The sequence below is a fragment of the Abrus precatorius genome, unplaced genomic scaffold (assembly GCF_003935025.1).
Source record: "Abrus precatorius isolate BTA unplaced genomic scaffold, Abrus_2018 Scaffold9, whole genome shotgun sequence".
Lineage (NCBI taxonomy): Eukaryota > Viridiplantae > Streptophyta > Magnoliopsida > Fabales > Fabaceae > Abrus > Abrus precatorius.
In genome coordinates, this window is record NW_020874439.1 from 2607671 (window position 1) to 2633756 (window position 26086).

At 32.2% G+C, this 26086-nt stretch overlaps 1 protein-coding gene and 1 pseudogene across 2 annotated transcripts; one reads left to right on the top strand and one right to left on the bottom strand.

The window, feature by feature from the left end:
• Positions 1 to 4590: 4590 nt before the first annotated feature.
• On the bottom strand, positions 4591 to 6156 carry LOC113850576 (annotated as a pseudogene).
• A 7818-nt stretch (positions 6157 to 13974) lies between these two features.
• On the top strand, positions 13975 to 15046 carry LOC113850583. Of its 2 annotated transcripts, none has more exons than XM_027481164.1 (2): positions 13975 to 14220; positions 14555 to 15046. In XM_027481164.1, the coding sequence occupies exons 1-2, from the start codon at positions 14123 to 14125 to the stop codon at positions 14820 to 14822; spliced, it is 366 nt and encodes a 121-aa protein (XP_027336965.1). In that variant the 5' UTR covers positions 13975 to 14122; the 3' UTR covers positions 14823 to 15046. The 2 variants fall into 2 exon arrangements, with proteins under 2 accessions (XP_027336965.1, XP_027336964.1); XM_027481163.1 differs by having other exon boundaries at positions 14546 to 15034.
• Positions 15047 to 26086: the final 11040 nt, after the last annotated feature.

Genomic DNA, 26086 nt, shown 5'->3' on the forward strand with positions numbered 1-26086 from the left:
TTAGTGTAAATAGTTACAAAGATGCACTGGATTATAGAGTCCAGAGATGGTAAGGAAATCTCAGGAAAATGTAGGATGGTGAGCGACATTTGCAATTGTACGTATATTATTGTTGAGTGCGAATATGCCATAAGGCCTCACACTCGTTTCTCAATTAGACTCCTGACTATGCCTTTGCTAAGGGGCTCGTAATTGCATACCTTGTATCTGTATTGCATGAGTTAACCGGAAAATATTTACATGATTAAGTAAGATCTTGAGAACTACTGGAGGCATTAAATGACTGTAATTACAGTGCACTGAAAGTGTGTATTTGAAAATGGAATGATAAGAATATGATGAAATTATGTGAATTTGTATGCTAGGAAGAAAATAATTGAATTGTGACATAAAGTGATAATTATTGTATATTTATGATTTTTGTAATAAGTGATATGATGCAATTGTGTTATGTTTGAAAGGTAGAATATTTGCTCACCCTTACACCATCCTCTAGGTAGTAAAGATGACAACACATCCTGTGCGGATTGATATAGTAGATGTCTTTACTAGTAATTGATTAAATTATGTTTTTAGCGAATATAGATGTGTAGTACAATTGTATTTTAGGGTACATTTTGAGGAGAATCAAGAGTACACATTAAAAGTAGTCTATAATTATGTAGTTCCTTTAATCTCTTAGTTTTTATCTATATCAGTGAATAGAAAGGTCTTCTAGGATCATGAATAATGTATTTACTTATCATGATCATGATTTGCTAGGAAGACCTAATAGCTATACATTTGAAAGATTCCTTAGTATAGAATTAGTGGCAGACTTTGGTGACGCCTAGCTTGGAGAGTATGGTGAATTAACCTCTGAGGACTTGGCAGAAATTGAGAGCTAGCATGACATAGATGATTAGTTTTAAGTCCTTTGTATATGAGAATGAGTATGAATTGCTAAAATTTTAATATGTTATAGATAATGATATGTAAATATTAAATTGTAATAATTTCATGCAATTATCTTCTTAAATTTGTTTTGTATATAAATTTACTATTATTGAAGGTTTTGTTTTTGTATATTTGATTAATGGTTAGATAGATATGTTGATTATTCTTTCTAAAATTTTATTAAAATAAATATATTTAAAATAGAGAAATGTAGGGTGTTACACTATACCCCCAGTGGATCTTTGTAACTATTCACACTAGTTCCTTTCATCACTTTGAACTTATTTTATACTCTCTTTCATGTCAAACTCTTTACTCAGATAAAAGATCATGGTTAGTAAAGCACTTCCGGACTAAATTCAAAACATTTATACTACAAGAATATAGTACTAACACTCATGATTAGTCAAACATACTTCATTAAACTTTCACCATAATCCAATATCATTCAACTAAAGAATCATACTTACTTAAGACATTTTCGAATTAAGTCCTTCATATACAACATATATACAGTGCAATCATCCCAAATCAACCAAATATACATCATTATAACTTTTAAAATACCTATATATCATTCAATCATATATTTACATACAAGAAAACATATAAAAGTACTTCAATGAATACAAAATATTCACTATGCTTAAAATGACAAAATAAAACTTTCCTTACCTCGAAATGAATTTTTGAAAGGAGAGTTATAAGGGATTTTGGTAAAAGAACCAAGCTTTTCCTAGATATCACAAAAGAGAGCATTTTAAGAAGTAAGAAATAGAGAAAACAAACAAAAATGAGAGAAGTAAGCTCCAAGATCTTACTTGGAGTTGATTGGTTGAACTGTAAGCCAGGAAGATTGAAGTTTAGGGAGTTTTTTTTTTAGAAAAGAGAGGGAGAGATAAGAGAGAATAAACTTGGATTGTAATCCAAGTTTTCTAGGTTGAAAACCCTTAAATACCTCATAACTTATGATATTCTCGCTACAACGAGTCATTCTCTCACTACAGCAAAAAAATTAAAGAGTATCTTTCATTTTGATGTCTGTTATTCTAGCTATAGTGAGAGCTTCTTGCTACAGCGAGAATCTTAGTTATAGCAAAAATGCTGATTGGTCATCCTTATCTACTTCTTGCTACAGCGAGGATTTTTTGTTATAGCGAGAGAGTTCCAAATAGCCTGATTTTGAACGCTCTTTCTCGCTACAGCCAAATAGCCATAATAATGAATATAAAAACAAGAATGTTACAACAAACCTCTCCCACTGATTTAAAAGTTCTTTTTGTTCCAATGCACTTTACTAATTCATTATAGGCTTATCCTCATGCAAAATTAAATAAAGATCAATAATTTACAAAGAGAATTCTTAATCATACTTCTATTTAGTTTTGTTTGATCTAGTCAAGATCTCAATGGATGCAAAATAGTTGTTCATAAAAAAATTTACTATCAAGACATAACAAGAATGCATCAGAACATTTCACAAGACAAGATATAGCTCAAGAAAGAAATAAGCTATCAAAGTAAGGTTAATAAAATGGTACATTTTCCTCTGGGTAAAATGCACAAATCAAGTTCATTTGCTCATATCAAAATCACATAACCTTATTCAAACTCAAATTTTAATAATTTATAATTAATAATTAACAAAATAGATGAGTTTTAAATCATAGAATTTATGCTCTAATGTCAAATATAAGTAAAAATTATACATATAAGATTATGTAAAATTAGAACATCAAAGATAATTAAAAATATTAATAATTATTATAATAATGTTTTAGACTTACTTATTGAAGATATAACATTTGTCATCAGAGCTTAGTGCTTACCCTTTGAATTCTATGAAAACTAAAAGGTCTAAACTTTCATTGTAATCCACTCTTTCAAATCACAACTTTTGATGGGACAAATTGTAAGACAACTCATGTGATTATACAATTTTTAATGACAACAAAAGACACATAGAACAATACATAAAGTATTAACCCTAATTTCCTCTCAACATGGACTTTTGGGATAGATTTACGCTAACCAATTTTAAATATTTAAGTCCAAATAAATAAATTATTTAAATTAATTATTATGTTTACTTATGCACCTCTATCTAGTTCATGAATGAGTTTATTTTTAATTATAAACAAAGATTTATAAAATGTAAGAATTAAAATAAAAAAATTTAAGGGACTAAAACTAAAAATTTACTTAAAATGTGAGGACTAAAAAATATTTAAGGTAAAAATGTATATGTAATGAATATGGCAAGCAAATTGGAATTGTAGTTCCGCGATGAATTGTATTTACTCTTATTCAATCCTATATACATATAGAAGTTAGAAATGTTATTCTATATATAAGTGATTTATTTTAAAATTATATATACTTCTATGGAAATTAAGACTTTACCAATTAATTGTTAAAAATATTGAATCAACCTTTTTCCAAAATCACAAAATATATTAGTTAAAAAATATATTCATGAGAACAACTATTATGTCAAATTTAATTTTTTATAGCATACATGCATATTATAGCGATTATTTCTATAACTACAAAGTTAGGAAACATGAGTCTTTATTAGCATGAATTTGAACTGCTTCAAATGGACAGGCCTTTAAAAAAGGCTGAAAAGTAACTACTACGAAAGTTTCGTTTGCTAAATAAACCAAATCCTTAGTTATAAGTTTCTTGTAAAATTACCGCTATGTAATTTAAATTTAGAAAAAAAATGATAACCTTTATTAACAATTCCAAAAGGATTGGAGGTGTTAAGTTGAAAAGCCTTTACAAGATGAGGATTATAATAATAAACTATCCATATCTAATAAATGAACGTTATTATGTAATAAATCAACGTGGTTTAAAGACCTAAGGCTAGTTGCACTGAAAAGACACAGCTACATGGCAACGCGGATGTCTACATCCATCCTTTGCGAAGTCATTTGATTCCCTAGGCTAGATGATCCATTTATGCACCTTAATGCTACCACTTGATGACACAGTCCCTACCTCAGTCAATGCGAAGGTTGGTTTGTCTCTGCCTATTTTTGCTACCGTTCGTTTCTTTAATTTTCTTTCTTTCTTCTTTGAATTTCATTTGTACAAAGTGGAGGAACAATGTTGGCGAGATAACGTGAATGAAATTGCAACTGCTGTCAATCAACTATCAGTATAGCACATGCAGTCGAGCTTTTGTTATTAACAATGGTGCAGAACAACTTTAATATACTAATTCAAATGCGTTCAAGTTCGGAGATGTGGCCTCTGAACAACTTATATGCAACAAGGAAAAACCCTTTGTTTTACTTTTCGGGAGTAAGGGTTGAGTATTTTGATTATAAATTACCTACATTAACGGTTCCTTATATAACCGGGCGTTAAAGTTGGTTATCCTTTATTGACAATTTATATTTAGTTTAACTTTAGTATATTATTGATGTAAAGAGTTTTATACAGTAAAAACTCTTTAAATTAATACTCGATAAATTAATAAACTCTCTAAAATAATAAATTTATCCGGTCTTGACTTGGGCCAATATAAAAAATTAAAAAACTCGATAAAATAATAAGATAATAATTTTTCGGGAGATCCCTTTATAATTTTCGGTCTCAAGAAAATTATAAATTAAAAATTCATAGAAACTGAAAAAAAATATATTACACTCTATTGAAATATGATTCAATATTTGTCTGTTTTCCTTTAAAGTTTAAGTCTATTTGGAGCTCATCTCTAACTTTTCTTATTGCATCCAATAGCTCAGGTGTTGTATTTTTGTATTGTATCATAAAATTGTGAAGAGTGTTCGACGCCATAAGTGCTTTCTTTCGCGAAACAGGCTCCAAAGACACTGTATCATCTTCGTCGTCATCCTCTGCATTGTTCTCAATGATAGTACCCACAATATCTTCTAAACTCTGAACCTCTGAACATGCTTCATTTTCACCTGTGTAGTTCATTAGATTGTCGATATCCATCTTATTACGATAGCCACATTGATTGATCATAGTCTCGAGGTCTTGAGTTTCTTCATCAAAAGTGGATTCATCCAAATTTCTTGCAACGTCACTATCTGAACGAATTTTACAGTGTCAGAAACAATTCGCTATTGTTTCTTTTTGAACATCTATCATCCAAGCTGGGATTGCCAAATTGATAGCATCAAGGACATTTATCTTCCCTGGATCAGATTGTCCCACCTCATAACCTTCCAATATTTTGCGGTAAAACCTTCTACGGTAATGCATCTTGAAAGCTCTTATTATCCCAGCATCACAAGGTTGAATCTTTGATGTCATGTTGGGTGGCAAGAAGAACAACTCAACGTTTCTTAGCCCTTCAATATTTCTTGGATATGCTGGACAATTATCCACCACAAGTAGAACTCTTCTACTATGCATCATTTGGTCAAATGAACGAACATATTCATCAAAAAGCACATTAGTCATCCATGCTTTTTTGTTAGCTCGATACTGACAATTCAAGCTATTCATGTTGACATTCTTGAAGCAATGAGGCTTTGCATATTTCCCAATAATCCATAGAGGGATTTTTTCAGAGTCATCTTCATTGCAACAAATAACTACCGTCAGCCTTTCTTTATCTTGTTTTCTTCCTTCAAGTTGTTTTGTTACCAGTGAATGATCAGCTTGTAGCCTATAAAACAACCCAGTTTCATCCATATTGAAAACATCTTTCATAGGGAACTGATCAATTTTCTCCCGAATCGATACCAATTTATGCTCCATGTCCTCTATATCAACAGACCCACTCTCGCCAAAACGACGAAATGACTTTATGCCATGTCGGTGCTTGAATTTCCCAAGCCATCCTATAGAGAAGTTAAAATCTGAATCATCATGAGGGTACACGAGTTTCATTGTATCTCTTGCTTTCTGCAAAATTAATTCTCTTGTGATATTCACACGTTCTTAATGCTGGAGAAACCACTCATAAACAACCTTCTCCATGTAAGGATATTTTGCTGGTTTGTGTCTTTTGATCTCTGCTCTTCCCTTCTCTATTTTAGCATAGAGATAGTCATATGACCGCTTAAGTGTGTTTGATATTGTTCCTTGACTAACTTTCAGCTGAAATTTTCCCTCAAGCAATCTCTGCAAGTCTTTTTATGTGCTTGCAGGATTATCTCTCTTATACTCACACAACTCCTTACGTATTTGATCTGACATAGTTGATTTTGCAACACCTTTTAGATGAGAAGCCATCTTGTGAGATATGGTTTGAATACTCTAACACATTCATGTAATTTATATATGCCAAACTTGCTTAAGAATACATTGAACACATTTGTTCCTCTTCTTTACATTTACTGTACTTCAAAAGTCATTATTGATTTCCAATGCATATGTAGTGTAGTTACTAATTTACTGTACGTTGAGTCCCAAGGTTCGCTGCAACGTAATTCTAAGAGACATAAATTAATTTTTCTTTTTGTTTGATATTTACAGTATAATTACTTAAAAACTTTTTAAATTAATAATTATTAATTTATCGATAAATTAATAACTTTCTAAATTAATAAATTTCTCCAGTCCTGACATTATTAATTTAATAAGTTTCTACTGTAATATCAATCAATTAAAAGTACATAATTTTAACATCAATTATTGCATAAATTAATGATTATTTTAGATATGACAGTTCTTAATTAAATGACTGTGTAAATTTTATTTTACATTGTGAGTGTATTTAAATTAAACTCTTTAATTCTGTTAATAAAGGTTTTATATTTTTAAAATTTAAAAATTTATCCTATCAATTTTCTGAAGAAGCAACTAATGAAAATATCATGTTAATTCACTTATAGTGATTGTAACATCTATGTTTTTAGTCTATTTAGATAATTTCTAATCCTGACTTAAAATATTATAGTTTGTAAAATAATTTTAATTAGAATCAGATTATAATCAGGAAGGCACAAATATCCGTAAAGTAGTGAGTATTATTTTTCTGTGGTTAAAAAAAATTAAGTACAGTGAGTACGGATTTACCAAAAACATTCTTGGTTTTGCAATAAAAAACATATAAGTTGTTTTAATTGATATAAATTTTTAAATTTATGAAAAATTAAGTGTTGAATTATAATAAATGTTAGAACGTTTAACATTTATTTTCTGTAATTTTTAATAATTTTTCTAAATTATACATGTGAAATGACTAAAATATCCCGAAGAGTATTAAAAATGACACAATTACTCCTTCCGTTGTCTTTTTCTTGCACAACCTAAAAGCTAAATTTTAATAAAAATACCTTCACGAAATAAATTACTTTAATCAAGAAATGGAAAAATTCTAATTATTGTTTTTTATTTTGATTTTTGGTGAATAAATTATAAATAAAAGAAATAAATTTTGAATTTGGATTTTTCCTAAATTAACTCTAAAAGCAACTTCCTAATGTTAAGATTATCTTAACCTTTATAAGATTTACTTTGGTCACAACAAGACTAACTAAGTTGCACAAAAAATTTCGCAAGACCAAAGTAATTACACTAAAAAAATTGCATGATTCAATTCTATAAGTTATCTCCTCAGTTGATGATTAACTTAACATTAATAAGGTTTAATTTAATCACATTTATAGATGACGTCAAATCTCAACAAAGTGATTTCAATAAGTTAGTGAAAAAGATTACCTTAACACATATGAATAAAAGAATGTAAACGAACAAGTTGATAAAATGGATATTTTAATATGAATTGTGGTTATAAAGTGATTAATTGCTTTTGATAAATTATTCATTCATATGTATTGAGAAAGAACAAATGATGAATTGAAGTATCGAGCTATGTTGGATGTAGGCACAAGATAGGCGAGTGAGTTCAAGATATGACCATAAGGGATAGTGACATGCACAAATCTTGAAAATGACTTGGACTAGCTGGTTACCTTATGTCATGGGTGGTGGATAACACGAAACCATCATAATTGACCTTACTGTTACTAGGATTGATGACATTTTGTACTAGTAGAGTAATTTGCACATTATATATGTAAAATAAATGAGATAGATGACACCATAGTCATCCTAGAATATCAACACAAAACCTCTAATTGTTGATTTGAAAAAGAAAGGTAAAGAATTTTGTATACAAGAATTAATCACTAGTGGAAAAAATAAATTTAAAATCACACTTTTAAAATCGGTTATTAAGTAGTCAATTTTAAAAATGACGTGGTGGCAATTTTGTAAATAATTGCTAGCATTTTAAAATCAGTTGTGTATGTCCGATTTTAAAAGATATATATAAAATCAATTTTCTTATTAACCGATTTTAAAAGATATATATAAAATCAGTTTTTTTATTAACCGATTTTAAAAGATATATATAAGATCGATTTTCCTATTAATCGATCTTGTATGATTTTTTATACAAATATCTCCCTTTATTGAGTCATTCTCGCAGCAGAGGAGCCCCTTCCTGTTCCAGCGCTCAGCAAAAACCTAGGCAAGTTGGAGATTTGCTCTGGGGTTCCCATCCGTTAATATAATAGATTTGCTCCGGTCCAGCAATTGCTCCTCAGGCTTCCTTCCAGAAGAACAAAGCAAGGTCTAGCGGTGGAGCGTCTCGGCCTATCTACTAAAGAAGGAGGTTTTCTCAAAAAAAAAAAAACTCAGGATTTGGAGAAGGTTGAAAGGTGGGGCAGGATTCAAAGCTGCAATCTTTAGGTCAAAGGCAAGTGCACGCATTTTAGGTAATGTATTTATTTCTTTCGCTGTTTTGGATGCTTTTTCTTTATCTGTACTTGGTTAGTAACGTTCGTGAATGCATCATTCACAATGTCATCTTTTTTGGTTTCCTGAATGACCGTTGCTTATTTTTAATAGGAAATTCAAGGTTGAATAATAGAGATGATCACCCGATCCTATTGATGCATAAGGAGGATTCACATGTTTGGGTCTACTGTGCACTATCAGACCATAGGAGATGATATGGTTAGGGTTTTAGTAATGGATGTTGGACATCCAGAGGCAAGAGTTCCTGTGTCGACAGAGGAGGTTCAAATGATGGGACAAGCCCTAAACACCTTCCTTCAGTGGCCTCAGAGTTTGGTGAAGATGATATCTTCATAGGTATGTTATTTAAGTAATATTTAATTTTAACTTAGTGTTATTTTCTTCTAATGTAGTATAATATCAAAATTGTACGTTGTTGAATAGGATGTTGTTGCCCCACCAAAGGATAAGGAGAAGGTTGTGGTTACTCTTTCAAGAAATCTACCTCCGATAAAGAGGCTATGGAGATTAGTCGCAAATATGGAAGATGACGATCGCAGATTAAAAGTATTTGATTCTTTAAAATCGGTTGTGTCATATTCGATTTTAAAAGTTCAGTTTTAAAATCGGTTGTTAACCGATTTTAAAAAGTTTACTATTTAAAATCGGTCGTTTCAAAATCGATTAAACAACCGATTTTAAAAATAAAAAATAACTGATTTTAAAAATATTTTTTCCACTAGTGAATAAATAAGGCCCGAGCATTGTAATGCATTACAAATAATTGAGAGAGTTGTGATGTTAAGTTCAAATATGTGATTAATTATTACTTTTTTACTTTATATGTGTATATATGACTTAATTTTCATATTATTATTAAAAATCATGCACATGGTAACGATAACAGAATATAATGATCCTTAAATATCTATGCAATATCCACATTTCAAAGCATGTATAAACATGTTCAATTTTGATTTTAGAGTTACTTTGTTATGGTAAATATAGCATTATTAGTCCAATACATGATTGCTAATGTGTATATGTGTCTATTTGACATTTTATATTTATGATCCATGAGACAGATCGTTAGTTTACATACATACTACTCCCATTGTATTATAATGTCATATTATTATATTAATATTTGATTAGAGAAATTTTCAAAATAATATTAAACAAGATTTCATAATCAAGTTTTTTATTTGATATCATACAAAATTATATTTATTATTCTAAAGATACTATTACATTGCTATAGAAAGAAAAAAATTTAAAATGTCTCACTTATTAAAATAAATAATAGTGGTAGAAAAAAAGTATGGTTATAACAAAGATTCTTAGTCCATACACTAATAATTATTTTTTTTATTCAGAGTGCACACATATATTCACATTCTTCCTCTCTCTTTCTCCTTTTCCCCTCTCTCCATCTATACAGTTGAATTTGTTAACATTAATTATTAAACTTAAATATTTACATTACTTAATAATTTTTTATACAATGCAGGATTCACTCATTCATCTATTTGGGATGCATCTAATTCTTCTAAAAATGCTATCTAAAGAATCTAAAATCCATAAATTAAATTCGAGGGAGAAAGAGACAACAAAGATTCTCTAAAGAAATCTTGGATGTTGATCATGACCAACAATGATTTGAAAAGGAAGAAAGAAAAATACAGAATTATAAGCAGGAAAAAAAATCACAGAGAACCTTGAGAATGACATTATGTGAATAGTCATTTTCATCTAGCAACTTATTTGACTTAGGAATTACATTATTTTTCTAAGAAGAAATGAAGCAAAAGAAGCAAATGAAATATGGGACCATTAAGGTAAATCATTAGGTACGGGTGGACAAAGTTAATGAATAGAAATGATTCACAGTATTATAGTAATAAAAGAAAGACATGAATGACAAAGAATGAAATTGAAAATTAGGAAATAGAAGAGGGAGAAGTGAAAATAAAAGATGAAGATTTGCTTTTACAACATAAGGATCTATATGGTAGGAAGGGAGAAAACATTGTAGAAAAGTTGGTGCAGAAGGAAAAGGTTGACTTTCTATGCATTTAAGAATTGAAAATGAAAATTGTAGACTGAAATATAAAGGAAATTCGTGGAGATTAACAATATAGATACAGGTGGAAGAAAGTTTTGGGCAAGAAGAAAAGTCAAGAGAAAGGAAAGATGCTTGAAATATTAGATGTATAAATAGGTAAAAAGTTAAGAATTTATTGTATTATAATAAAGACAATAAATTTGTTTACAATTTGATAATAAAAAACTTTACTAATTAAAAGTACTTATTAAGAAATTAATAAATTAAAAATGTTAAAATAAATTTCAAATCATAAAGAGAGTATATTATTACAATTTTAAATAATTTTTTATTATTAATATATTCTTGAAGTAATACCTTAAAGATGCTAGGTAGAATATATCTTTGACGGTGGTTTCTTTATCAAGCTGTAATAATTTTTCATTTTTCTTGTTGTGGGTGTATTTACCTAAAAATAAATTAATGCATAATGTGTAATTTTTGTTTAAATTTAAAGTAGTTTAAATATATCTTTTAACAAGTGTTCCTCTCTATAATGAGAGAGAGAAAAAAGAAAAGAAATCAAAATACATTAGTACAAATTATATTATTTAATATTTTTAATTGAATAGTTTTATCCTAAAATGAATAATAAAATTAAAATATTTTAACATAAAACTTATCTGGAAAATTTAGATCAGTGTATCCTCGTCTTGCCACGATGCAATGCTCCTTTGCAGAGCGGGTGGTAGATACCTGCAAATGATATGGCCACACTCTATGGCCAGTATGCTGCCTTAGATTACAAGAGTTATCTCTCTCTCTTTTGATACTAGAAAATGGGTGGAAAATGGGAACATCCATTTTTCTGACGTGGATTCTGAATACATGTATGAGAATTTTAGCGTTACGTACTAGGGTATGATGACAGTTTCTTTTATTATATCAACTGTACTCTAAAAACGCTGCAAAATATAAAATATTAATCAACATTTCACCTTCGTTTACATGTTGTCAATAATGATTACAAAATTATAGTTTCAATTTACCATGAATTTAGGCTTAACTTTTTCTTAAAATAGTGGATCATACGTGTAACCAGTAAGTAATCGTTTTCAGCTCCTTGAAGTTGATCTTCATGCATGTCAGAGCGTCAGAATCAAATGATTTGATAATGTTTATGGGTTAATTTGGCTCTTGGCATTCCTTAATCACCAACGCACGAAATCTATATAATCGTGGGGTTAATTTGAAGTTATTTGATATTCATAAGCGATGTTAATGAAAGTGTTGTAAGTGGTTGGTGTTACAAATCATTTATCATGACGGGTTGGAACTACACTGATATAACATCTGCTCACAGGGTTCCAGATAGTTGTCAGTTGTTGGCGATGTGCTGACTTTCCTGTCGCCTTTGCCATCCAAGTAGTTAGAGATTCCTATAGTTTCCTTCCTATCTTCTACGTGCGATAAGGAATCCAAAAATGTACTAGGTTTAGTTTTTAAATTATTAGCGTTAGTCTATTTAAATTTTAAATAATAAAGACATGCATTACTTAAACTCTTCAAATTATTACATGTAATTATGAGTTATTTTAATTTTTATAAATATAATTTTAGACACTTGAGTAATTATTATTTTATAATTTCCAAAATTAAAATAACATGTTGTAATTTTAATGAATAAATAAATGAATGCTAATAATTTTAAGAAAAAGTTTAACTTATTACTTATATACAACTTGAATGCAATTTGACATTTGACTGAGTTAAGAATAGTTTATTTTTATAAAAAGTTGCTTAAAATTCATATCTCTGGTAAATTTTTCGTAGTTGACAATGTAAAAGATTTTATATTATTAACATTGTATTAAAATAAAACTCTAATTTTATTGCCTTTGTTCAATTGTGATAAATATTTTAGCATATTATTTTTATTCAATTTATTTTGAAATTAATTATTAATTTAGCAACTCATTGAAGCAGTTTTTACAGTATATTGCTTTAAAAAACCTTTCCTAATTAGTATGACTTTGTATACTTGACTGCCTTTATTCAAACAACGATTTTAACAGTCCATTTGTTCAATTATTATTAGCTATATATTATATTTTTTAAATTTATTGAATTTTAATCAACGAGAACAAATATATTAGGATTAAGTTGTTGTTTTAGCTTCTATGAAAATATAATGGATTGATTTAACTAGAGACGGACACATATATGAACAAACAGCATTAGAAAATTATAAATGAAATGAAATAGTAAACAACAAAATAAAAATTGAAGAAAAAACCAACTCTTTCAGCAAAATAATTTACTTGTTATTATTTCTATATCTAGAAATTTATTTTTGGTTGCAAAGGAAGTGTGTCGACTGATATGGAGAGAAGATAGGTTGAAGTAAAGATAAACAGCCACATTGCCAAAAGGACGGGGCAAATTGAGATCATACTATTTATTTATCAATATTCTATATGTTCTTATAGTTCAACTTTTACCGACTCATCTTATACAATTTCCTTATCTATTATTATTATTATTTGTTGTTGTTGTTAAATAAATTAAAAATAAATTAATATAATTTATCAAAATAATTTAAAATTAACTTATACAAACTATAAGTTATTTCAATAAATTCCGAACAAAAGTGTAGGTAGAAAGTTGAATTGGTTAATAATTGGTTGACTAAAGGGGGATGAGGGCATATAGATGTTAGTAAGTATGGGTAAAATATTATTGCAGCGAAAGAGCTTTTGAAAAGCTGAAAACGTGAAAAGTGATGTGTTTGGTGATTATTAATAGTGATGGTCGGCCGAGGGAGGGAGTGAAACGGTGATATGCGTGTCTCACACTGTGGTGGAGCGTACGTGGTGGTGAATTGGTCATGGCTACAACCTCTTATGGCTAACTTTCCAATTTTATATGGCAATTCCAAAATCCACAAACAGGACAAAAGCTGTTGAAAAGGAAAGAAAGAAAAACATAAAAGAATAGGTAAGAAATGATAATGAAGCAACCTCAGCCATGGGTCATAACTGTCTTTTCCCTCTCTCTGTTCACTGCCTGCCCGCCCTAACTGAAAGTGACTGCAAGCAACCTGTGGTCTACCTGTGAATACATCCGCTATTGTATTTATTTTTATTTTATATATAAAATTAATATACATCGGATTCATACACCGACTCAAACGCCCACTACTCACCTTTCTCTATATAAACTCTCACTGTCTCTTTTTTCCTCTCTCTTTCCTTCTCAGCCATCATCGTACTTTCTTTTCTTTCTTTCTCTCCGTGCTCGTGTGGGTTCCTTCGCTTTCTGCTCTCTCTCTCTCTCTCTCTCTCTCACCTCTTTTATTCTTCCTCTTCTTCTCCTCGCTACTCTCTGAGTCCGTGCACGCCGAAAACAATGGTAGATCTTCAAACCGTTTGCTGCATGTGCGGTGACGTTGGTTTCCCTGACAAGCTTTTCCGCTGTAACAAATGCCGCAATCGCTTCCAGCACTCGTATGCTCTCTTTCTCCTTCTCAATCATCACTATTATTCGCTTTCTCACACATAAACAACACAAGCACATACATCTAGTCCAATCTTTCTGTATCGTAACGAAACCACCATTAATTTGGCAGATACAAGTAATAATAGCGCTGTTGTTTTCAACAGCAATCATATAGAACATGAGGGTCGTGTTTATAATTACGATCGTATATGGCTAGATATTTGTGCTAACTTTTTTATGTTTATATATAGTTTCGTACATAATATATATGATTCTTTTTATTGTTATTGTTTAGATGTGAGCTAAGCTTGAAGTTTGATTAATAATTTTCAGGTATTGTAGCAACTACTATGGAGAGTTACCGGAGATAGAACTGTGCGATTGGTGCCAGAGCGAGGAGAAGAACTTGAGACATATTGGCTCCAATTCGAAGAAACCGGTGGCCGGAATTGAGGCCGGAACCGCCAACCGTTCGGAATATTCCGGCGAGAAATTGATGAAGCAGCATGATCATCGTGATGAGAGTGGTTCGGAGAAGGGGAAGAGCCCCACGCCGTCACCGCGACCCGGCACACGCAGGTACAAGCTTCTGAAGGATGTAATGTGTTAAAGAGAGGGAAAGAAACCAAGCTAGCGTCTCAACAAAACCAGGAGCAAGAAAATACCAATGTTATAGTTAAGGTGACTTTTGTGTCTAAAACATGTTTTGAGTTAGTAGAGTGAAGTAGCTTTGCAAAGAGTGTGTGTTTCTTTGAGTGTTCTTCTCTACTTTGAGCTCTTGTTTCGAGTGGCTTTTCATCAAGTTGTGAATAAAACTATGCATCTTTAATAGCTACTACTCCCGTAATCTATGGCACAATTAAGACTCTTCTCTCCACTAGCTAGTTACATATTTATCCAATTATATAATTGTGTTTTCAACTATATATATAATTTAGAATTAAGCATATAAAATATATTCACAATCACAAATAGGATCAGCAAACTCAGCCTAGCTGAGTTTTCATACGTTTCTTCTCTTAAGAGGGTAATGCATGGTACACATGAAGTAGGTTTCGTGCATGAGATTGGTTAACCGAAGTGATTGGAATATAATATTTTATTGGAATACAACTTCAAGACGCAAAGGTAAATTCAATTGACACATGTGTAAAGTTGTTTAACACTATTGTATGTCCGCCGATGCAAGGTTTTAGTCCATAAGAAATATTACACTAGTTAATTTCAGCTTTTAATTCTGTTCTTTCTTTTCATGGTTTCCTTCGTGAACTTGATCTTTTGAGGTGAATTGAATGCATTGGTTTCCTTTCGGGCGAAGATTTCATAGTACCAGAAAGCCTGCCATAACTTTTTCAGATTCATTGAAGGCCTTTAATTGCTAGGCCCTCTCTATTATTGTCCACGTCAAAGAAAATGAAGCTTCTTGATTTATTAGAAGTGGAAGATTTTCACCATATAGAAATAGCTAGGTCCCTTTTTTTTTTTCTCTTTCTGTTATATTTTCTTGTACGTATAAAATATACCCTCGGCGCTCTGCAATCTCTATGACCATCTTTATTATAGATCAAAGTCTACGCGAGAATTTTCCTTGAGATCTTTTCTTTTATTATTATTAATTAATAATTAATTTCTGCATGGAAAAGGAAAAGTGTGTGGTGAAGTGTTCACAGAATAGAGAACTAGAGTTTCCAGTTGTGGTGTTTGTTTCTAGGCCATACATTTATGTCGTGAAAATGTGTTGATATTTTTCTAACAAAAGTTTGTACAGTGTTGACCCGTAGTTTGTGAAATAGCTCCAAAGTACACATGCTGATAAGGCCTCCCTCGCTGTGCCTGTTCTGCCCATTTATTAGAAACCAACAAATACTTTCTCATTGGGCTTTCGAACAGGCAATAAATTCATCGTTCCCTTGCAACCAATTCCCTCTTTTTCCCTTTTCTCTTCTCCACAGTTTCACCTAGCAAAATTCACTCTTACCCCCCTCCCCCCTTCTCTCTCTCTCTCTCTCTCTCTCTATTCCATATCTTTGTCTGGCCCTCATGTAAGTTCCCATACGGTTGGGGACCTTCTGAAGGGACAACAAAGGGATAAACTTTATGCATCAGAAAACATATATACAAAGGCCAAATCTGCTACAGTGCTTAGGAAACAAATGGAAAAAGAGAGAGATAGAGAAATAGAGATCACCCAAATCTGTCTTATCCTTTTTAGATTGCATAAGCATAAGTTTCAGTACACTACTGTTTAGTTCAGCGATTCTCTGTATTAGCATCTCTCTCTCATATTATGATCAGCATCGTCGTCTCTTTTCATTCTTGCATATTCTTGTCAAACTTTAATGTGATCCTAATTTGGGGGTTAAGTAAATTCAGTAAACACATGATGACCCCCGTAGCGGTCTCCTCCATCCATCCACACTTTACTTCCTTTCTAATCCATCGTCAAGATGAGTCACGTGCTTGCTTGGCTTCCCTTCATCCCCTCCACCTTTCCTTGTCCAACTTACAAGCAACTTTCCAAATGTAGGATCTAACACATATTAACACATGCAATAATGCCGATTCCACATGCAAGTTCTGAGTCAATTCTCATTCTTCAATGCAATCATTTAAATCAATACCAACCGCACATTTTGATTGCAAACTACTAAAGCTAGCTAGCTGCTTCCCACATATAATATTTTTAATGCTTTTAACCTTTTTCTTAAACAAAAAAGCATGTGGCATGGTCTTGTCAAAGCTGTTAGTATTGTTTTAGCTGATGATAATACTTATATTTTAAACTCATGAACATAAGATGCAAGTAGGTAGCCTGATTGCATTGTACATTAGCTTATTTATTGGTTTTAATTTTATAAGAGAAAATTTTTGTTGATGACTAAGTACCAGCGGTACGCAATAGACACATTAATATCTGATTGTAAATTATCTTATTGTTGTTACGATAGAGCTCACCCACTCGATGGTGACATTACTTGCCCTGAGATCAAATAACGTGACTTATTTATTTAGACACTCGTTTTATTAGTCCTTCTCATTTACTATTTATTGAGTGTAACACTACAAAGCATATGATTTTTAAGTTGCATGGCTTACAAATTACTTGTACTAGGTGCATATAAGGTGAAAATAAATAACTTTCATCAAAATAATCATAAATGATTTATTAATATTACATTTTCATTTTTCACACTCTTGTATAATACAAGCCTTGCAGAAAGACGCAGGAGCACACATGCATTTTGAATTTTATCAAATTATGCAAAGACAAATAAAACTAATATCTTAAATATTTTTATTTCAAGTGTCAAAGTAATTTTTTTATTAAAATGTGTTATTAATTTATTGTTATTATAAATTTTAATATATTACTACTATAATTTTTAAGAATTTTTTTTTATTAATTCTATGTCTTATGATAACTAGAAAAAACAATAAAATTAGTCACTAAAAACTAAAATTCGATCACTAAATTAATTAGCGAACAAATGATCAACTGAAATGAAGTGATAGCTAAAAATTGGTCGCAAAAAATTTAGTGACTAAAACCTAATTGATCGCTAAGTTTTTTAAATTAACGATGGAATTAGCCACCAGATAACTCGGTTCATAATGTTGACGGTGAAAGAAACAAAAATATAACATTTTATTCCAGTTACGATCGTAAAGGTTAAAGATTAATACTCATTACCGAATGATTGAAGTCTGTATGAAAATTTTCAAGTTCAGATTTTGAGAGAGTATTTTATACTTTTTTTTAAATTAATGATTATAATTTCTTTAATATTTTAAAGATTAAATGGTATTAATGTTTTTTTAACTAAAATATTAACCCTATTATTTATTTACATAAAATTAAAGATGATTATTCTACGTGTGAAAGAAGATATAAAGGGTGTAACAGATTTTACTTTCCTGCAGAATTGATCAGACTCGGGATTATTAGGATGTAAAACGTGTTGAGCTCAAATGCGGAATAACTTGGACGTGTAAATTAAAATTCTGACGTAAACTGGCGAGAAATAATTCAGACCTAATAAATAGATCTAGCAGCGCAGCGGTGTAACTTGTAAAGTGTGTACTGAAATACTTCCCAGGAAAGAGAGGTGGATCACAACGGATCACTTAAATACCAGGTCTTTCCTTAGCCAGAATCTTTCCAGTTACAACACTAATACAAATACACACTTCTCCAGCAATCCAACAATCAGCCACGGAAGGATAACAAAAATAATTCTTTTCTGATGTGGAAGATCAGACTAAACTGCAACCACAGAGCATACTAAGAATTATTTTTAACTGAATAAAATAAGCAGATAAAGAACACCACTATTTAACGTGGAAAAAACCTCCAGTGTGGAGGAAAAACCACGGGACAAACTCCGAAAAATATTCCACTATATCTCAGGATATTTACAATATCCTTTCAACACTCTATCACACAAGAAGTGTAAAATATAGTGTACACAGTGAGACCCACTCCTATTCAAATATTACAAATTTTGTAATACCAAGAAGAAATAGAGATGATACCCACCCTAGTGTATTTTTCTCACACTCTTAGGATTTACTCAACACTCTATTTTTTTTTTCTCTCACAAACACTCACAATGCTTGATGAAATCTTGTGTGTGTTGCTGCTTGTGCTTCCTTCAATTTCATTTCACGGCTATTTATAGCCAAATAAAGTTACTATTCATTTAATAAAATATTATTAATTGTTTATGAAGTCAAAAAAGGGGGCACCGAAATTGAAAATGTGCTGGACCTCACAATTCTCCCCCTCCAGCACAAAGGTGCACTCTTGGAATCTTCACATGCGATCTATGCCAATCAGCTTGGCACACTGTTGATGTTTTTCTTGTGCAACAACTTTCGTCATCATATCAGCAGGATTTTTATCCGTATGAATCTTATCTAGCTTGAATTCTTGTTCTTCCACTGCCTGACGCAGCCAATGATATCTGATATCAATGTGCTTCGTACGAGAGTGATACATCGCATTCTTACTTAAATCCAATGCGCTTTGGCTATCACAATGGATAACGTACTTTTTCTGCTCAATTCCCAGTTGTTGAAGAAACCTCTTCAACCAAAGCATTTCCTTTCCTGCTTCAGTCATGGCAACATACTCAGCTTCAGTAGTTGACAAGGCCACACATTTTTGCAATTTGGATTGCCAAGATATAGCTCCCCTTGCAAAGGTAAACACAAGTCCTGAAGTAGATTTTCTACTATCCAGGTCACCTGCCATATCTGCATCTGTGTATCCTTCAAGAACTGGGTTAGGTATTCCAAAGCTCAAGCACATATTAGAACTACCTTTCAGATATCTCAAGATCCACTTCAGTGCTTCCCAATGCTCTTTTCCAGGATTGGAAAGATACCTGCTAACAACTCCGACCGCATGAGCTATATCCGGCCTCGTACAAACCATGGCATACATCAAACTCCCGACTGCTGAGGAGTATGGAATACCCGCCATAGCTTCTTTTTCTTCTTGACTTGTGGGACAACTTCTTTTGCTGAGTTTGAAGTGATTTGCCAACGGTGTACTAACTGGTTTAGCCGTCTTCATGTTGAATCTGTCCAGAATCCGATTCACATACCGTTCCTGCGATAACCACAACCTTCTGGATTTTCGGTCTCGCATGATCTGCATGCCCAAAATTTGTTTTGCAGGGCCCAGATCTTTCATATCAAAAAACTTTGACAATTCTTTCTTCAAATCACCAATCAGCTTCACATCCTGTCCCACTATCAACATATCATCTACATACAACAGAAGGATAATGAATTTATCACCTGGACATGTCTTGACAAATACACAATGATCTGCATCAGTCTTGGCATATCCATGACTCGTCATGAACGAGTCAAATTTCTTATACCACTGTCTTGGAGCCTGTTTCAATCCATACAAGCTCTTCTTCAATCTGCAAACCATGTGTTTCTTTCCAGTTTCCTCAAAACCTTCTGGTTGCTCCATGTAGATTTCTTCATCAAGGTCTCCATGAAGAAACGCAGTCTTCACATCTAGTTGTTCAAGCTCCAGATCCAAGCTAGCCACCAATCCGAGTATAACTCGAATAGAGCTCATCTTCACAACTGGAGAGAAAATTTCATCAAAATCTATTCCTCGCTTTTGTCCAAAACCTTTTACAACTAAGCGAGCCTTGTACTTCAACAGCTTGTCACCATCTTTCTTAAGCTTGAACACCCACTTATTTTTCAAGGCTTTTCTGCCTTTAGGGAGCTTGACCAACTCATAAGTATCATTCTTCACCAGAGAATCCATTTCTTCTTGCATGGCTTTCATCCACTGGGATTTATCCTTATGAGTCTGAACTTCTTCAAAGTTTTCTGGCTCCCCCTCTTCAGTGATGGTAATATACGTCGAACTAGGGTACTTTGTAGATGGCTGGTGTGGTCTTCTTGATTTCCGAGGCTGAGGTGGAGCTTCTGGGTTTTCTTGCTCAACACCTTCATCATCACCATCTTCTATTGCTGGCTCATTATCAACCCTAAGTTCTTCATCACACTCTCCCCCTACTGTGGCATTTTTAGGAGGAACAACTGGTGTAAGATCAACCTTACCACCTGGTTCTCTGATTTTTGGTGAAGCAGAATCCGACATAGTTTCTTGCTCATGGAACACTACATCTCTGCTTCTAATAACTTTCCTATTTTCTGGATCCCATAACCTGTAGCCAAATTCCTCATCTCCATAGCCCAGAAATATGCAAGGAATGGCTCTATCATCAAGTTTTTGTCTCTGTTCCTTATTCACATGAGCAAAAGCTTTGCATCCAAACACTTTCAAATGAGAGTATTTAACATCATGTCCGGACCATACTCTCTCAGGGATATCAAAGCCCAAAGGAACAGATGGAGATCGATTAATCAGGTAGCTTGCCGTTAGAACAGCTTCACCCCAGAATGGCTTAGGCAGTTTTGCCATTCTTAACATGCATCTTACTTTCTCCATAATGGTTCTGTTGATTCGTTCGGCCACACCATTATGTTGTGGGGTTCCAGGTACCGTCTTCTCATGCCTGATGCCATGCTCAGCACAATAATTCTTGAATTCATGGGAAGTATATTCACCCCCATTATCCGTACGAAGACACTTCAAAGGTTTACCAGCCTGTTTCTCTACCATTGCATGAAACCTTTTAAAGCATTGAAAAACTTGGTCCTTCGTTCTTAAGAAGTACACCCACAATTTTCGTGAAGCATCATCGATAAACGTCACGTAATATCTGCTACCACCAAGACTCTCCACTTCCATGGGTCCACATACATCAGAATGAACCATCTCCAAAATATTCTCTTTCAGCTTTGACGTTTTGCTGAAAGACACTCTATGATGCTTGCCGAATAAACAGTGATCACAAAGATTCAACTTTGTATTTTTGGCAAACGGGATAAGGGACTTTCTTGCCAAAATCTGCAATCCTTTTTCACTTATATGAGCCAATCTTTTGTGCCACAAATTTGGCGAAGCATCATCCTCGACTGCATTCAATCCTCCCTTGATCAGCTTTACTTGAGTTTTATACAACGTTGAATTTACTGTGCCTCTAGCAACCAACAACGATCCTTTGGTAAGCCTCCACTTGCCGTTACCAAAATGGCTGTCGTAATCAGCTAGATCCAAAGCATGCACAGAGATCAAATTCAGACGTAGATCTGGCACATGACGCACATCTTTTAGTGTTATTGTGCATCCTGTATTGGTTTGAATGCACACATCACCAATTCCCACAATATCTGCGATACTGCTATTGCCCATCTTTACTTTACCAAAGTCTCTTGCTTTGTACACAGTAAAGAATTCCTTGTGAGAAGTTGCATGATAAGATGCTGCTGAGTCAATGACCCATTCATCACATGAGTCTGTAACTTGACACTCTTCTTCTTCTTCAACAGAGAGTACTACCACATCCCCAGTTGTCACAGGGGATGCAGTATTTTCATCGTCATCCGATCTAGAGTTTCGTCGGTCTTTCTTCTCTCTGTTCTTCCAGGCTTTACAGTTTCTTTTTATGTGCCCTTCTTCACCGCAGTGGTAACACTTGAATTTTCTTCTGGGCTGAGACTGTGACTTATCTCTTGATTTGTTACTTCGTCCTCTGCTCTTACTTCTCCCCCTGTTCTCTGTGACAAGGGCATGAGAACTGCTTGCCCCAGAGTCTTTTCTCCTTGTTTCTTCATTAAACATGCTGTCTTTGACTTGAGACAAAGTCAGTTTTCCTTCAGGAGCAGAGTTGCTTAATGACACCACCAGAGTCTCCCAGCTGTCTGGTAAAGAACTCAAAAGTAACAGCGCCTGCAATTCTTCATCAAGTTTTATCTCCATGGTAACTAGCTGGTTTACCATGTGTTGGAAATCATTCAAGTGTTCTGCAACTGATCTTCCATCTTGATATTTTAAATTCACCAGCTTCCGAATAACAAAAGCTTTGTTTTGTGCAGTCTTCCTCTGATACATTTGTTCAATTTTGTTCCACAGAGTCTGGGCATTCGTCTCTGTGGCAACATGGTGGAATATGCTGATATCCACCCACTGCCTAATTAAACTGACGGCCTTCCGGTGTATCTTTTTCCAATCCTCATCCTTCACGTCTTCTGGCTTTTGATCTCCCTTTTCCACAGGATCATACAGGTCCTTGTAGAAAAGTATGTCCTCCATTTTCGGCTTCCAAATAGAGTAGTTTGTTGCTGTTAGCTTCACCATGGTACCTACGTTCTCTTCCATTTAATTTACACTCGGTGATACAGAGCCCAACTTAAGCTCTGATACCACTTGTTGAGCTCAAATGCGGAATAACTTGGACGTGTAAATTAAAATTCTGACGTAAACTGGCGAGCAATAATTCAGACCTAATAAATAGATCTAGCAGCGCAGCGGTGTAACTTGTAAAGTGTGTACTGAAATACTTCCCAGGAAAGAGAGGTGGATCACAACGGATCACTTAAATACCAGGTCTTTCCTTAGCCAGAATCTTTCCAGTTACAACACTAATACAAATACACACTTCTCCAGCAATCCAACAATCAGCCACGGAAGGATAACAAAAATAATTCTTTTCTGATGTGGAAGATCAGACTAAACTGCAACCACAGAGCATACTAAGAATTATTTTTAACTGAATAAAATAAGCAGATAAAGAACACCACTATTTAACGTGGAAAAAACCTCCAATGTGGAGGAAAAACCACGGGACAAACTCCGAAAAATATTCCACTATATCTCAGGATATTTACAATATCCTTTCAACACTCTATCACACAAGAAGTGTAAAATATAGTGTACACAGTGAGACCCACTCCTATTCAAATATTACAAATTTTGTAATACCAAGAAGAAATAGAGATGATACCCACCCCAGTGTATTTTTCTCACACTCTTAGGATTTACTCAACACTCTATTTTTTTTTTTCTCTCACAAACACTCACAATGCTTGATGAAATCTTGTGTGTGTTGCTGCTTGTGCTTCCTTCAATTTCATTTCACGGCTATTTATAGCCAAATAAAGTTACTATTCATTTAATAAAATATTATTAATTGTTTATGAAGTCAAAAAAGGGGGCACCGAAATTGAAAATGTGCTGGACCTCACAAAACGAACCTTAAGTAGCTAACTAGTTTTGTACAATCGCGTCAAATTAGTAAAAGAATAAACAAATCAACGTTTAGTTATCTGCATAAATATTTTACATAATGTATCATAATGCAAAGCCAGAATTTTTTTCATGTGGAAATTAAGATATAAAGATTAATTCAGTGAAAGATGAAGATTTGATTACTGCAAACTGATCAATTTCGATTATGGCACTCAAAAGAAAATCATAATTTTATCAGTCACAACGCTACGTAGCACGGATTTGTTTTTCTATGAATGAAGTACGAAACTACGTTTTTATCGGTTATTAAAAAAATATACAAACTTAAATTCGAAGGTTTAGTACAGCACTGTAAATCAATATATTAACTTAAATTCGAAATGTTAGTAAAGCACTGTAAGGTCTCATTGTATTATTTAATAAAACATTTGTGATTTCTGACTTAAAAAAATAGATATTAACTTAAAGAAATAAAAATTGTGACAGCAATCAAAGACGGTTGGTTTATGTTTAGTTTTCGTATTATATTAATTCATACTATTAAGCATTTCTTTTATTAAATTGTCGAAGAAAATCTATATTTCACCTCTGATATTTCTCCATCAATTACAGCTAACTTTCGAGTAGATGGAGAAAGAAATTCATTCCACTTGATTTTTCCCATTTTACATATGGAGGATCTTGGATGATTTACAATCCCAGTTACCACGTTAAAGTCAGATTTTCCTACATAATGCTATTATATTTAATGAGAAAAATTCAAGTACAAAGCGTCCATGACAACAAACCAAATTTGTGGGCACTAATTTTTAAATTTAAAATTAATACAAATAAACACGTAGATGGGCTGTAATTGTGACAAATGGATAGCATTATTATAGAAAATGTCAACTCTAAGCACTTGTAACCTTTGTTATTAATTTACTCTATGATGGAAGTTGATATGATGATATTGGAACTAAACGACCACGACACATACATTTTATTATTATCTGTTTGTTCCTCGGATTTCTAAAAGATGATCACGAAGCATTATTATCATACCGGGAAAATTTGTCATTTTTATTTTAAATTTGTATACTGTTGTGCTTAACAGTGTTATGGGTTGGGACATTGATGTTCATAACAATTTACGTATAAATTTTACTACATACGGTGGTCAATGTCTTGATTTTATCATTTCCATTTTCTATATATACGTGCATTTGCATGTCCCTATGTATACTCTGCACACACCTAGGTAGTGAGTGAGTGAACCAATTATTTTGTAAACATTATTTTAATTTTACACTTTTTCCAAGACCTATAAATCTAATGTTTTTTAGCATCACGTTAGGGATAAGTTTGGATGAGAAAAAAAAATTTGTAAAGTTGAAATTAATACTTCTACCACATTTTTAAGATATACAATACAATTATAGTTATCATAAATTTTAATTAAATATTATAATATGTTATACTTAAGTGTTAGTTTTTCAAAAAAAAAAGTATTACTATTTATTTTTCGTTTTTAAAGTTCAAGACTATATTAATTATCCTTTTACTAATTATACTCCGATTTTCACTTAATTTTTAATTAATTATTTTGCACCTTTTTTTATAAAATCATATAATAAATTTTTGAAAAGTTAAAAATAAATAAATATTTTAAAATCAAAATACATATTGTAAATAGACTCCAGTTTGTATCCACCAGTTAATTGGTTAATTGGTGAATAAAACATATTGAAATATCTTTTTCTTTTTATGTGCACAAAATATTAGTTTAAATTTTTTTATTCTTCATGGACTACAATGAATCTAATTTTAAAGAGGAAGATACTTGAGTGAAATTATAAAGAAAAAAAAAGGAAAAAAAGGTAACAACTTTGTAAAAGTTTAATTAAAAAATGGCGATAGTGTCTAAAAAAAAAAAAAGATGTTAACACTTGCATCATAGACAGATAACACAAGATAATACTGATACATGCTTACAAGAAGACAAAAATTAATAAAAAGTTAGAGATTTTCTCGAAGTTGATCAAGATATTTGATCCTAACAGCTTTCTAGGAAAAGAAATTTCAACCCGTGGTTAGAAAGATGTTAAAAAATTATCTTCCTAAGTTTTTTGAAAATATTATAGTTTAATTTTATGAAGTACTCCTACTAGATATCATTATCTAAATTTTGTAAATTTTCTTTTAGATGTTTACAAATTTAGCATTTTACTTTACGTGAACTTTGAATTTTATTAGTGATATAT

Excerpts from the sequence above, each read along its gene's own strand:
- LOC113850583 (XM_027481163.1), top strand. The coding sequence starts at position 14,123 with ATGGTAGATCTTCAAACCGTTTGCTGCATGTGCGGTGACGTTGGTTTC. Across the intron at positions 14,221-14,545 it reads CGCAATCGCTTCCAGCACTC|GTATTGTAGCAACTACTATG; the intron begins GTATGCTCTCTT and ends AATAATTTTCAG.